This window comes from Zea mays, chromosome 4, assembly GCF_902167145.1.
Source record: "Zea mays cultivar B73 chromosome 4, Zm-B73-REFERENCE-NAM-5.0, whole genome shotgun sequence".
NCBI lineage: Eukaryota > Viridiplantae > Streptophyta > Magnoliopsida > Poales > Poaceae > Zea > Zea mays.
This window is the reverse complement of record NC_050099.1, coordinates 22,817,868-22,833,595: the sequence shown is the minus strand read 5'-3', so window position 1 is coordinate 22,833,595 and position 15,728 is coordinate 22,817,868. Positions and strand designations below refer to the sequence as shown.

Below are 15,728 nucleotides of genomic sequence, written 5' to 3'. Positions count from 1 at the left end.
AACTTAAGAGATTTTTATTTTCTAAAAAAATGTCTTGGAAAAATAGAAATCACTTGTAAAAATAGAGTTCCCAAACAAGTAAAAAAATAGCATCTCCGCGAACTTGGTGAACGCAACTCGAACAGTCAAACTCGGTACTCAAGCAACCAAAATCAACGCAAATCAGGATCCGTCTTTAAGTATGCTCTTGAGGAAAGCAAGTTATTCATAAACGACAAATAACTTGAGCAAATCGCTTACAAATGATAATCAGATAAGTAGAGTCAACAAGACAAAACTGTATCTGGCAACGCACATCGCCTCACCCCAGCCGACTACACCATTATTCTTCAGCAAAAGCAAACAGCTCCTTCCCTCCCCCCTCAGCTCAAGCGATAACCATAAGAAAACCTGCTACGCGACTGCGTATATGATAATGCATATGCATGCAAAAGATAACTGACAGGCCAGTGTAGCGAACTTCATAGCACACAACGGCCCGAGTGAGCTGCAAGCCGTGTGCCTAGTACCGGTAGTGGGCAGGCTTGTAGGGACCCTCGATCGGCACGCTGATGTAGTCGGCCTGAGACTTGGTGAGCTTGGTCAGCTTGGCACCAAGCTTGCCCAAGTGGAGAGCAGCAACCTTCTCATCAAGGTGCTTGGGGAGCACATACACCTTCTTCTCATACTTGCCAGAGCTCTTCTCCTTCCACAGTTCAAGTTGGGCAATGACCTGCATCATCAAGTCAAGAGTAAACAACTCAGTAATGTGGCATTGCTAGCCAATCAGTTTACATATGGCAATACCACCAATTCCAGTGCTTACCTGGTTAGTGAATGAGCAGGACATGACAAAGCTAGGATGGCCAGTAGCACACCCAAGGTTCATCAGGCGACCCTCAGCAAGGACAATGATGCCAGTGTTGGTCTCGGGGAACACCCAGCGGTCAGTCTGGGGCTTGATGGTGATGCGCTTGACGCCAGGGTAGGTCTCAAGGCCGAGCATATCAATTTCATTGTCAAAGTGGCCAATGTTGCAGACAATGGCATTGTTCTTCATCTTCCTCATGTGGTCAACCATGATGATATCCTTGTTGCCAGTGGTGGTCACGAAGATGTCAGCTTCAGAGACAACGTCCTCCAAGGGAAGGACCTGAAGACCCTCCATCAGAGCCTGGAGGGCACAGATGGGGTCGATCTCGGTCACAATGACACGGGCACCAGCCTGCTTGAGGGCAGCAGCACAACCCTTGCCGACATCACCGTATCCGCAGACCACGGCAACCTTTCCGGCGATCATAACGTCAGTGGCCCTCATCAGACCATCAGGGAGCGAGTGGCGGCAACCATACAGGTTGTCAAACTGTTCAGAGGAGAACCATATCAATCAATTTAGTTAGTCTTAATAGTTGAATTTCGGTACTAGCAACATGTCAAACTGTTTACAAGAAAAATATTTGTAATTAAGAGTTCAATATTCGTAGTTAAGAATAGAAAATGTGCAGCAAGACACTAAAAATACATAGACTAACCGAAACATGTATTGATCTGAAAATACGTGTCAAATCTACATACAGACTAAGTAAACAGGGTGCAAGAAATTATTAGCTATGATGACATAGTGTCGTCAAATCCACCAAACATGCAAAACACATCACATGGACCAAACACGTATAAAATATTTGAAGTAGCTAACAATAATTTTTATTTTGACCGATAGATAAGCAACACCATAGACCAGGATCCAGATCCAACAGAAAACAACAACAATGAGAAACGCTAAATCCACAACAACAACAATGCGATTTAGGTCAAGTAACTGGAACCAAACATATAACAGCAGCCGAATCTGGCTACACAAAAAAGACCTAAAATATCCCGAGATGCTTCGCCTTCTACAATCAATCCCAAAAATCAGGTCCTGTCTAACAGAGATCTGAAGATCCAAATACTAGGTAAAAATTACTAACCATCTAGCAACCAATAAACAAGAACGTCTAGCAGCCGAATCTGAAGATACACAAGAGTTTAACCATAGCAGTGAGATACTGAGATATAAAGCAGCGGCATCAATAAACAAGTAAATCTCACACTGCTAGTCATGCAGGATCTAGATCCACACAACAAGAACGTCAGATCTGAAAGGAAATGGATCCAAAGAAAGGCAAGCAAGAATCACCTTGCTCTTGGTGACGGAATCGTTGACGTTAATGGCAGGGAAGAGGAGGGCGCCGGTCTCCTGCATCTGGTAGAGCCTCTTGACACCCGTGGTGGTCTCCTCAGAGACGCCGACAAGCCTCTCCTTCATCTTGCGGTACTTCTTGGGGTCAGCCTTGAGCCCGTCGCGGATGATGGTGAGCACGATCTTGAACTCAGCGTTGTCGGTGGACTCCGGGTCGGGGATCTTGCCGGTCTTCTCGTAATCCTCCTCGGCCTTGACACCCTCGTGGATGAGCAGCGTGGCGTCGCCGCCGTCGTCGACGATGAGGTCGGGGCCGCCCGCCTCGCCCCAGTCGAGGCAGCGCTCGGTGCACCACCAGTACTCCTCGAGGGTCTCCCCCTTCCAGGCGAACACGGCGGCCGAGTCGCGCGCGATGGCGGCGGCGGCGTGGTCCTGCGTGGAGAAGATGTTGCAGGAGCACCAGCGGACCTCGGCGCCGAGCGCGGTGAGGGTCTCGATGAGGACGGCGGTCTGGATGGTCATGTGGAGAGACCCCGAGATCCTAGCGCCGGCGAAGGGCTTGGACGGGCCGAACTCGGCGCGGCACGCCATGAGGCCGGGCATTTCGACCTCGGCCAGCTCAATCTCGAGGCGGCCGAAGTCCGCCTGCGAGAGATCCTTGACCTTGTACTCCCGTCCAGACGAGGTCTTCTCCACAGAGAGCGCCATGGCGGCAGAGGAGGGAGAACTCGCGAATTGGATCTGGGAGATGGGGAAATGGAACGGGAGTGAGGGAGAAGACGGCGCGGTTGGGAGGCAGGGGTGGGGAGGGTTTTATGGGAAGAGACGACGGCGCCAGACCGTTGGTTTGCGGACGCGGCGATTAGCGGCCGTCGGATCTGGGCGGGGGATTGGTGGGGGGTTGGTGAGTCGCCATACCGGAGTGCCGTTGGTGGGTGAAGACGTCAGGTGAGATGCGCGGATCTGAGACATTGGTGACCAATGATGGAATCAATCTATTTTATATAAGTTCGTGCATTATGAGTTTATTTTATAAATTTAGTGAAATGAACTTATTTTTTTAATTATCACTAATTATTACCAAATAAAGGAAATAGTGACGGATAAAACCATTATATTTTACAAACCAAACAAGAAAGTGAGGAGTGAGAAGATAATAGACTAACTTATTCCTCAAACCAAACACGTTATACATATACTGACACATCTCGAGACTTGGTTCGCAAAAACACCCTCCGATTTCTCAAAATAAACAGTGGTCCAATTAAAAATACCTGCTCTCCCGTCACACAGCCCGATTCATGCTTCATCCTCTCTCATTCTCCTTGCTCTCCTCTTCCAGCCGTCGCCGCCACCACCATTGGTCGTCGCACCTCCACTCCTCCCTGTCCTCTCTTCCAGTGGCACAGATTGGACGGATGAACTCACCTACTACCACGATAGTGTAATACCCCTTTCTACTTCTAGAAACCGGTCATTATTCCACTAATGGATTACAAACAAAATATTATCAAAATACTACCCAAACCCTAACACCAAAAGGTAGCAATATCACCAGGCCTTACATCCCCCTTCAAATCTTGCTTCTCCTCAAGCAAGAACAGCTAGAAAACGAGCCTTCAAGACATGGTAATCTTCCCATGTTGCAAGATCTGGAGATGGACTGGTCCACCTAACCAGAACCTGAGTAATGGTTGCATTCCCCTTCTTAACCAATCTTCGGTCTAGCACTTTACCTGGCTCAACATTCTCTAGATCCACCATAGCAGGAAGGTTCTTGAACACCGGTGTATAACGAGGCACAAAGGGCTTTAGCTGTGACACATGAAACACTAGGTGTATTTGAGAGTCTGCTGGTAGATCCAACTTGTAAGCCACTTCCCAATTTTCTCCAACACCTTGTATGGTCCAAAATATCGAAAAGAAAACTTTGGACATTGTTTGCTAACCACAGACTGTTGTGTGTAGGCTATAACTTGAGCAACACCTCTTCTTCAATTTGAAATCCCTAGGCAACCTTCTCATATCAGCATAATGTTTAAACCTTTGTTGGACTTTCGTCAAATGTTCCTTGAGCATAGAACTATGCACTGCTATCTGTTGCACCACATCTCTAGAAACCACATCTTCATCACCCTTCATAGATCGTGCCAGATCATAGAAGCATCATATCCATACAAAGCCTTGAAAGGAGAACATCTCAAAGACACATGATATGATGTGTTATACCAAAACTCTGCCAAAGCCAACCAAGTTTTCCATTTCTGTGGATTTTCAGAAGCAGCACATCTAAGATACATCTCTAGACTTTGATTCACTCTTCACTTTGACCATATGTTTGAGGATGGTAGACGGTGCTAAGAGCCAACTTCATCTCCAACAACTTGAACAAATGATTCTAGAAGTTACTTGTGAAGATCTTATCTCTATCACACACAATTGACTTAGGGAGCCCATGAAGCTTAACCACATTATCAAGTATCACTTGTGCCACACCTTGAGTTGTGAAAGGATGCTTAAGTGGAAAGAAGTGGGTATACTTTGAAATTTGTCCACCACCATAATAATTGTGTGAAAACCTTCTAACTTGGGGCAGTTTTTCAATGAAATCCATAGAAATGTCCTCCCATGCCCCTGCTGGAACAGGTAGTGGCTGAAGCAGCCCAGCAGGATAATGCCTCTCAATCTTAGCTTTCCGGCATATTCCACACTGCCTAACAAACAACTCCAATTCTGTCTTCATACCCCTCCAACAAAAGAACTTCTTGATGCATTGAAAAGTAGCACTCATACCTGAGTGACCTTCCAATGTTGACTCATGAAAAGCAGATATCAACCTTGTGCACAGAGCTGAATTCTCCCTATTCCAAATCCGCTGGCCTTTTCTAATCAGACCCTTGTGCAAGAAATAACCCTCCTCGACTATGAACAACCAATTTCTGGAGCATCACTTAGGACTGAGAATCTGTCACATAGGAATTAAGCACCTCTTGTACCCACAAGTAATATTCATTGCAAAGCCCACTCGAGACAAAGCATTAGCCACCACATTTTTCTTACCATGTTTATACACAATTTTGAATTGAAGACCCAGGGGCTGGGTCATCGCTCACCTCGCCGACTCGCTGCTTCACCAGCCCGAGGGGCAGGGCCATCACCCACCTCGCGGACCCACTGCTTCACCAGCTCAGTGGCTGGGTCAACGCTCACCTCACCGACTCGCTGCTTCACTAGCCTGGGAGCTGGGCCATCGCCCACCTCGTCGACTCGCTGGTTCACCAGCTCAGGAGCTATGTCATCCCCTGCCTCGCTGACTCGCTACGTCACCAGCTCTAGGGCTGGGTCATCACTCGCCTCGCTGACTCACTACTTCACCAGCTCGGGGGCTGAGTCGTCGCCTGCGCCACCGACTTACTGCTTCACTAGCTCGGGGGTTGTGCCATCTTCTGCCTCATCGACTCGCTGCTTCACCAGCTTGGGGGCTAGGTCATCGGCCTCCTCGCCACATCGCTGCTTTGTCGACTTTGGGAGGCTACGCCACAGCCTCGTTAGCTCGAGGGCTATGTTATCGCACACCTCGCCGACCACTTCGTCCGCTCGAGTGCTGCCGCCTACCTCACCAAGACCGCTCGAAGGAATTAGTTGCTTGACCATCAACCTGATTATCTTAATCAGCTTGTGGTTCAAGGGCTGCATGGGAGATACCATCATAAGACTACATGGCCAGGCATTCTGAAAGCATATTTTGGACCTTCAAGCTGATTGTTTCTCAAGTCAACTTGAAGCTCGAGGGCTACACCGGTGCACCCAATGAATGCAAAGGCGGAACAAAGTTGCACTCAAAAGCATAAGACAATCAAATAGCATAATTCATTTTTGGAGTCTCGAGCCCATTACCCTAAAAAATAGCTTGAGCCTCGGGGACTTGTGGGAGATAGATATCCCCCAAGTCCTTACGAGCATAGAAACGTTGTTCCATCTCGCTCGAGGCTAACCTCGGACGTGAGATGCAGTTTCGTCTCGCCCGAGGCCAACCTCGGATGGGAGATGTAATTCCATCTCGCCCGAGTCCAGCTCTGGAAAGGAGACACAATTTTGTCTCACCCGAGACCAGCATCGTACGGGACACGCAACTACGTATCGCTCGAGGCCAACCTTAGATGGGAGATACATTTTTGTCTCGCCCAAGGCTAGCTCTGGGCAAAAGACGCAGTTTCATCTCGCTTGAGGCCAACCTCTGATAGGAGACACTGTTCCGTCTCACCCGAGGCCAACCTCAGACGGGAGAAGCAGTCATGACTCGCCCGAAGCCAGCTCTAGGCAGGACCACGGGCGAAGCAGACACAACTCGCATGAGGCCAACCTCGGGTGGGAGAGTAGTCGCGACTCGCCCAAGGCTGACCTCGGGTGGGAGTGCAGAAACACTCCATGGGTCGCTTGATGGGCCTCCTGATGACTTGCCAAGCAAGGCATGCCCTCAGGCCGCAACCAAGCTGGATGAGCTTGACCTGGGGAGGCGAAGACCGGACGACCGAGTCATGCGCTGATGCCTCGAGCAGGGAGGTTGATAGCTCGACTTTGAGAGGCGAAGACTGGGCAACCGAGTCATGCGCTGATACCTCGGACAGGGAGGTTGAGAGTACCGAAAGTTCTAGATACCCAAACATGACTTGGATGAAGGGCAACTGAACTTTAGATAAGTTGGAGGGGTGTCGTGTTAAACCGAGGATTCTATTAGAGAGTGGTCATGCGGCGACTCGACCAGATTTATAAGAGATCAAGTATGAAAACCTTATGCTCGGTAGTGATTTCCTCACACTTGAGCCCATATAAACCCAAAGGTCTAATGAAATCGCGAAGGATCTCAAACTTTTCCTTCGCAACCAAGATCGTAATGAACTGACATTCACTGCATCAAGTGTTACAACATTACATACAATTTAAAATAAGTCGGAGTGCATATAGTTATTACAACTTAGATGGCACGCATGCCCAAATAACTCAAAGTAGCAATCACTGAGGTGATTAGTTTAGCAGAAGCATTTATTCAACTAGCACCCACAACATGTGCGGGGTTTTCGAAATACTGTGCCAACATTGGGTTATGTCAACCCACCAAAAGCATGAGAGGAGAATGGAGAAGCCTTGCCCTTGGCCTAGCCATCTTCCGTAGCCGGGTATAAATAGTGCTCGCAATACCCGTAGAACATCTGACCATCTGCAACAATCATTAGGAATAGCACCCTTAGTACTGGAATGTACTCAACTAGACTACCCCGTCCAAAACTAGGAAATAAGAAAGTAAAAGACACCAAGGATTATGCAAAGCTATATCTGGAGTTGGCTCTTTACTTTATAAGAGTAATGGGAGTTAATGAAGTTATTAACAACTTCAAGGTTTATCAAGTTCATTATTCCACTTTTAGCAGTTCGGTATTGGTACATATTCTGCTGCAAAACTAGATTTGCACCTGATTCTCTAATTGCTCATTGCCAGGTTCACTATTAGTCTAATTATAGCTTTAGTGAACAATCGAGTTAAGGAATTATGTTCAAGATTATCTCATCCCTTGATCATAGTCGGGAGTATCATCATTTCTTATCCCTATCATCAAACTCATAGAAATTGTAGTTCTTACTACGATGAGATAACTCAAGTCAAGTGTTCGCTGTCCAGGAGCGATGGCGATTCGAATTGATTACTAACCAGTTGGTGGGTACTCCTAACACAAATCATACCCATAGTACTTTGTGAGATACTGAAAGGGAAATAGGATTAACCTTTTCGTATAATTAATTTTGGTGGTTGATCGTCAACACAAACACATGGACTAACTAGTTTGTCTAGAATTCATGTATTACAGGTGCATAAGATTCAACACAAACCAATAAAAGATTCAAGTTAGGGACACAATTTCAAAGGAGCAAAAGGACTTGAGTGTGCTGTGGACTGGCGCACCGGACTGTCCGGTGTGCCACCGGACAGTGTCCGGTACACCATGCCCGTACAACTTTGAAGCAACCACTCTCAGGAATTCAACGGCGCGCTCCACTATAATTCACCGGACTGTCCGGTGTGCCAGCGGAGTAACGACTATCTGCGCGCAACGGTCGACTCTGACAGCAGCACAGTGAAACGCAGAAGTCAGAGCAGCGAGTCAGAGGGACACCGGACTGTCCGGTGCACCACCAGACTGTCCAGTGCCACAAGAAGACAAAGGCGCCAACGGTCAACTACTCGAGAATCCTAACGGTTGGGTGACGTGGCGGCGCACCGGACACTGAACAGTGAGTGTCTGGTACGCCCATCGCCAGCAGCCTCCCCAACGGCTATAGAAGTGGTTGGGGGCTATAAATACCCCCAACCACCTCATTCATAACCATCCAAGTTTTATGAACATCACATTCAATACAAGAGCTCTAGCATTCACTCCAAGACACAATACAAAAGATCAAATTCCCTCCAAGTCCCAAGATCATTCCAAACACTTAGTTGCTTATGAGAGAGAGATTTTTGTGTTCATTTGAGTTCTTGTCGCTTGGATTGTCTTTCTTCTTTTCCCATTCTTATTTTCAAGTGCTTTGTAAGCGAGGCAAGAGACACCAAGTGTGTGGTGGTCCTTGCGGGGTCTTAGTGACCCGTGAGATTAAGGAAGAAGGCTCACTTGGCCTAAGTGACCGTTTGAGGGAGGGAAAGGGTTGAAATAGACCCGGTCTTTGTGACCTCCTCAACGGGGACTAGGTTCTTTAGAACCGAACCTCGGTAAAACAAATCACCATGTTCACTCGCCTTATTTCTTGTGTATTTGTTTTCCCTCTCTTTCCGACTTGAGTTTAACTCTAACGCTAACCCCCGACCTTAGTGCGTGTTTAAGTTTATAAATTTCAGGTTTCGCCTATTCACCCCCCCCCTTTAGGCGACTTTCAATTGGTATCAAAGCCCGGTGCTTCATTAGAGTCTAACAACTCAAAGTGATGTTGGGAGATCACGCCAAGAGGGAGATTATGACCGGCGAAAAAGTCGCAAGCTCGGGGAGGACTCTCTCAAGGGAGTCCGGGAACAAATACAAGGAGGAATCCTCTTCCTCCATCAAGTCGCATCAGAAAGGTGACAAGAAGAAGAAGATGAAAAATGTCATCTACTATGAGACCGACTCTTCGTCACCCTCCACATCAAGCTCCGAGTCGTCCGTCGCTTTTAAGCGCCATGAGCGCAAGAAGTATAGTAAGATGCCTCTTCGCTATCCCCGTATTTCAAAACGTGCTCCATTACTTTTCGTTACATTAGGCAAACCACCATATTTTGATGGTGAAGATTATTGTATGTGGAGTGATAAAATGAGGCATCACCTAACCTCACTCCACTGAAGCATATGGGACATAGTTGAATTTGGAGCACAGGTACCACAAGTAGGGGACAAGGATTACGACTCGGACGAGGCCGCCAAAATACGGCACTTTAACTCCCACGCAACTTCTATAATCCTCGCCTCTCTATGTCGAGAGGAGTATAATAAGGTGCAAGGATTAAATCCGCCAAGGAAATTTGGGACGTCCTCAAAACGGCGCACGAAGGGGATGAGGTGACCAAAATCACCAAGCGGGAGACAATCGAGGGTGAGCTCGGTCGATTCATCCTCAACAAAGGAGAAGAGCCGCAAGCAATGTATAACCGGCTAAAGACCATGGTGAACCAAGTGCGCAACCTCGGGAGCACCAAGTGGGATGACCATGAAATGGTCAAGGTTATTCTAAGATCCCTTGTTTTTCGCAATCCTACTAAAGTGCAATTAATTCGTGGGTGTCGGTACCCTAAAACAGGGGTACCCCTTACTACAGTAAGAAGGCACGGTGCCCACACGACTATCTCTAGTCACGTGGTAAACAACACCCGACCCCACCACGTGGACGGCTCCGGGGCCGCCACGTGGCCGGAGAAGTTGATACGCTCCAAGGTATCAACGGTAGGTCCGGACCCCCATGGGAAAATGCCGGACCCCTGCATATACGGACCGGACCTCCGGGCAGGGTCCAGGACCTCCGCGGGTACAGATCGGACCCCCGGGATGGGTCCCGGACCTCTCTGTGTGGGGTCCGGGCAACTCTCAGCAGGGCCTCGGGATTCTGGGACAAAGAATACCCAGGCCTTAATCAAGGCCACACGGGGGTCCGGAGCTGTGGGAGACAGATATCCCCCGGGTCCACTAGAAGGCTAAAAGACCTCGCGACAGGCCTTGGGCCCGATAGCTCGCAAGGTCATCCCTTCGTGGGCCTGGAGAGGAACATCTAGTGAAGTAGATTGACACAAGACCGGATTGACGCAAGCCCAGACGACCCGATGAATTTGAGCAATGACCGCAACAGTGATCCGACCTTCCCGTGCAGTGCCCTCATACATCAGAACTGAATAGGGATAGATTGGCGGAATTATAGGAAGATAGGCTCAGTCGGTTCACTATTACTTAGGCTCACGTTGTTATCATATCCACATGTAATGCCCCACGGTCGAGTATATAAGGCCTAGGGGGCATCCCCTCAAAAACAACTCTCACTACTTAGCCATCCACCCAGTTCTCTAACACCCTCGATACTAGAGAACCTCCTTGTAACCCACCACACAAAGTATTCACGCTAGGACGTAGGGTGTTACGCATCTCAAAGCGGCCCGAACCTGTACAAAATCGTCTACTGTCTCTCGTGCATCTAGCACGAACCATTGAGCTACAGTCGGTAACACCGTCCTACTCCAAAAAGGCACCTCGAGGGGCAACCCCAGGTGCGCGGTCGGACCCAAAACACCGATAGCTGGCGCGCCAGGTAGGGGGTGTGTCACTGATCCAAGCTAGCTCAATGGCCATCACTTTCGAGCGCAAGATCGTCCTTCGCCCTGGGTCCACATTCTGCTTTGGAACCATCTCATCCGTGGCAGATGAAGAAGGAACTCTACATCGCATCGCGGATCCGCCGGAGAGAAAGCCTTCCTCAACAAACTCCAGAAAAGCCGAAGCGAAGCTGAAAATGGCGCAACCTCCGGTGCCCCGAAAAAAGACTCCCTCCTGCGAGCCAGGAGCAGAGGGTCCATCAACCCGGAGAACTCCGTTGTCCACCTCCTCCACAGAGACGTGGACACGGATCACTAGGAGAAGGGAGGCGAACAAGGTCAAGGATCGTCAAACTACTCTTCTGGTATCTCCACCCTCAAAGGAGAACAGGAAGAAGCTCACCACGAAGACAGTCCCATTCTACCCCGACGTCCTCTTAATTGGGGGAAGAGTGGAATCAACTCCCATCTCTGATGATGAACCAACCGCGCCAGGAGAAGAACCTCTTCAGCGAGAATCTCGCCGACGAAGGAACCAACACCGAAATATTCACGCGACATCACGAAGCCAGAGAGCGGGACCCGGCGCAGCCCGTATCGCGAGATGAAGTCTCGGAGGTGGGAGAAACTCCAGAAGAATGGGTCTTCAGGGAAAGAAGGAATTCCCGACGACGTGATCATCGGCAAGCTCAAGAGCAGGCTGAGCAGGAAGCAAGGCACCGCCGAGAGAACCCTCTCTTCGGACGGAACCTAAACCCCGACTTCGCGTGAGCCATGAACACACCGAGTGAGGTCGGTGGGGTATTGGCTCAGATAGCCGATGGCCTCCCCGGACTCCGGACGCCGAGGGCTATTGACGGCTGCTTACTTGGGCAGCTAATCATCTTCTACCTCTCGCTCATCCTCCGAGCGATCTACGACACGCCATCAACAGTCGGCAGGACGTGCGGAGTTCCATCAACGCTTCGCGCAAACGACGACACGAGAATGAGATCCGGCGCCGAGAAGAATATGATCGGGACCACAACATCCTAGCATGGAGTCAGACCACCAGAATTGAGTCGACAACGGCTTCGACTGGCGGCACAACCCGGGGACGGTCGAGGCACCACGACAACAACTCCCCTCCCCGGGATAAACACCATCATCGACGACAAGAGGACACGTGTAGAGTATCGGCGCTCACCCCATGCCTCAGGGCCATTCAATGGCCCCCTAACTTCAAAGTCTCCAACGTTGACAAGTACGAGCCTAAGCAGGATCCGGTAGGCTGGTTGGCCGTCTACACCGCCGACGCCCAAGCCGCTGGGGCAACCGAAGATGTGATGACCGCATACTTGCCTATCGTCCTTAGGCAAGATGCACTGCAATGGCTGCGACACCTACCCCGACACTGCATCGACGACTGGAGCGACTTCAGTCGGCGCTTCACCGCCAACTTCCAATCCCTCTCCAACAAACCGGCGCAACCGTGGGACCTCAAATCCATCAAGCACCGAGGGGACGAGACTCTTCGGTCATACCTCAAAAGATTTTAGACCACGAGAAATCGTATCCCAGAGGTCGCAGAAGCGGCAGTGGTCGAAGACTTCTACCGGGGATCTAATGACTCGGCCTTCGTTCGAGCCATACTGCAGAAGGCGCCAACTACCTCTGAGCAGCTGTTCTGGGAAGCCGACTTCTACATCACTGCCGACGAACGAGCTCAGGACCTCATCGGGGGAGCAAAGCCTGCACCGGCGGCATCGCGACGCGACACGAACCAACAACCCGACAAACGTTGGGAGAAGAGGCCTCGTGAAGAAGTCCACGCCGCCGGCCACCCGCCTCTCGCGCCTAAGGAGGACCTCATGGAGGCGAACGCACACTAGACGGCATCCTCGACGCCCAGTGCCCGTACCACAAAGACATGCGCCACACCCTTCGGAACTGCAGAGACTTCAAGCACTCCGTGGGGAATGGCCGACCCTTCCAACCTCTACCACCTCCCCCACCACGAGGAGGACCTAGAGAACCTCGACAGCCCCAACAGCAGGAGGGGGGAGAAGGTGGAGCCTTCCCGCGCGTCGACAGAGAAGTCAATGTCATCTTCGGCGGGCATGGGTCGCAAGAAAGCAAGAGACAACAAAAGCTCAACGACCGTCAGATACTGGTGGCGACCACTGGTCCTCCCGCCCCGTATCGATGGTCCAAACACCCGATCACCTTCACTCGGGCGGATCTGTGGCTCAACTTCGACCACCCAGGCAAATACCCGCTTCTCATCGATCCGGTGATCCGAGAAAGCAGGGTAAAGAAGGTATTAGTGGACGGGGGAAGCAGCATCAACGTCACCTTCCCCCGGACGCTTCAAGGCTTGGGAGTTCCCCTCAAAGAGCTCCACGAGTCGGACACCCCTTTCTTCGGCATCGTGCCAACAGAAGGAGAATATCCACTGGGACACATCTATATGCCAGTCACCTTCGGAACTCCGGAAAACTACAGAACCGAGTTCCTGAGGTTCGAGGTGGCAAACTTCGTCTATGGATACAATGCCATCATCGGCAGGTCTGGGTTGGCGAAGTTCATGGCCATTCCACACTACACATACATGATATTGAAGATGCCAGGACCACAAGGAATCATAACTGTGCACGCTGACTTCCAAGGCGCCGCAGAGTGTTTCCGAGTGGCCATTCAGGCGGCCCTCACCACCAAACCATCGACGACTTCTTCTGAGCAGGCGAACTCAAAGCCTGAGGAAGACCTCGCGGTACCCGCAAATGAAGCTCAAGCCATGATTTATATGTGGCCGACCGAAGAAACCAAGAGAATCAACCTCGGGTTCGCCGATGAGCGCAAGACTGCCATCATCAGTTCTAGCCTGGATGACAAATAGGAAGGCACGCTCGTCCAGTTTCTGCAAGATAACCGAGACGTATTCGCATGGCAACCCGCGGATATGCCGGGAGTCCCGAGAGAACTGGCCGAGCACAAACTGAAGGTCTACCCCCAGGCGAGGCCGATCCGACAAAAATTACGTCGCTTCACGCCCGACAAGAGAGAAGCCATCCATGCAGAGCTGGCTCGCTTGGTCGCGGCTAGATTCATTAGAGAAGTGTTACATCCTAAGTGGTTAGCAAATCCTGTTCTTGTACTAAAAAAGAATAAAGTGGATTGGCGCATGTGCGTCGACTATACAGATCTCAACAAACACTGTCCGAAGGATCCTTTCGGACTTCCTAGGATAGACCAAGTGGTAGACTCGACCGCCGGATGTTCTGTGTTTTCTTTCTTGGATTGCTACTCCGGGTATCATCAGATCAGCCTGGCAAAAGAAGACAAAGAAAAAACAGCATTCATCACCCCGTTCGGAGCCTTCTGCTATACCTTCATGTCGTTTGGCCTAAAAAACGCTGGAGCAACTTACCAGAGGGCTATTCAGACATGCTTAGCCGACCACTAGGGCAAGCGTGTGGAAGCTTATGTGGATGATGTGGTGATCAAGACAGAAAACTCAGAAAATTTCATTGAAGATTTACAGCTAGTTTTCAATAGTATACGGCGATATCGATGGAAGCTTAATCCTAAAAAATGCGTCTTTGGAGTACCAGCAGGAAAATTTCTCGGGTTTATTGTCAGCCACCGGGGCATTGAGGCCAATCCAGAAAAGATTGAGGCTATCATGAGAATGGAAACACCACGATCACAGAAGAAAGTACAAAGACTTACCGGATGCATGGCAGCCCTAAGCAGATTCATATCAAGGCTGGGAGAAAAAGGCCTACCGTTCTACAAATTGCTCAAGAAGGTAGACAAGTTCCAGTGGACCTCAGAGGCTCAGGAAGCTCTAGACGCACTGATGAAATTCCTGACAACACCACCAGTGCTAAAACTGCCGCGCCGAGCCACGCCAAGTCAACCGGCTGAAGATCTACTGTTATACATCTCTTGCACGACTCACGTGGTGAGCACCGTGTTAGTGGTCGAGCGAGCAAAAGAAGGACACACATACCCAGTGCAACATCCCGTCTATTTCATCAGTGAAGTCCTGGGTCTCTCGAAGAAGAAATATCCTCAAGTTCAGAAATATTGTATGCAGTACTTCTAACTGCACGCAAGCTCCATCACTACTTCGACGATCACAAAGTCATAGTAGTCACCGAATTTCCAATAGGGGATATTCTCCATAATAAAGAAGCCATCAGAAGAATAGCCAAGTGGGCCTGTGAGCTGGGAGCTCATGACATTGAATTTTGACCTCGTACTGCAATCAAGACTCAAGCACTAGTTGACTTCGTATCAGAATGGACCGAGCAACAAGTGCCAGATAACCTGGAAACTGCAGAAGTATGACGAATGTATTTTGATGGCTCGTTAAAGCTGCAAGGGGCAGGCGCAAGGATCCTCTTCATTGCACCTAGAGGTGAACAACTCAAATATGCCCTTCAATTATTATTCTCAGCGTCCAACAATGCTGCACAATACGAAGCTTTGATTCATGGACTGGGTATCGCCATATCACTGGGCATCAGGAGATTGATGGTATATGGGGATTCCCTGGTGGTCATAAGTCAGATAAACAAAGAGTGGGATTGCTCGAATGACTCCATGGGGAAATACTGCACTGCTGTCCGAAAGCTAGAAGACAAATTTGAAGGTTTGGAATTTCATCATGTGGAGAGAGACCGCAACACGGCAGCTAACGCATTGTCAAAACTAGGATCCAGTCAAACTCAGGTCCCACCTAGAGTTTTCGTCCAAGAA

At 49.7% G+C, this 15,728-nt stretch overlaps 1 protein-coding gene and 1 pseudogene across 1 annotated transcript; one reads left to right on the top strand and one right to left on the bottom strand.

The window, feature by feature from the left end:
• Positions 1-225: 225 nt before the first annotated feature.
• On the bottom strand, positions 226-2,914 carry LOC100282150 (adenosylhomocysteinase). Its single transcript, NM_001155062.2, has 3 exons — positions 2,159-2,914; positions 806-1,342; positions 226-712 (listed from the first exon to the last, which is right to left on the bottom strand). Exons 1-3 carry the CDS (start codon positions 2,867-2,869, stop codon positions 503-505), a joined length of 1,458 nt encoding a protein of 485 aa, NP_001148534.2. The 5' UTR covers positions 2,870-2,914; the 3' UTR covers positions 226-502.
• Positions 2,915-8,014: 5,100 nt separating this feature from the next.
• LOC109946000 (uncharacterized) lies at positions 8,015-8,573 on the top strand (annotated as a pseudogene).
• Positions 8,574-15,728: the final 7,155 nt, after the last annotated feature.

Excerpts from the sequence above, each read along its gene's own strand:
- LOC100282150 (NM_001155062.2), bottom strand. The coding sequence starts at position 2,869 with ATGGCGCTCTCTGTGGAGAAGACCTCGTCTGGACGGGAGTACAAGGTC. Across the intron at positions 1,343-2,158 it reads ATTCCGTCACCAAGAGCAAG|TTTGACAACCTGTATGGTTG; the intron begins GTGATTCTTGCT and ends TCCTCTGAACAG. Across the intron at positions 713-805 it reads CCTGCTCATTCACTAACCAG|GTCATTGCCCAACTTGAACT; the intron begins GTAAGCACTGGA and ends TTGATGATGCAG.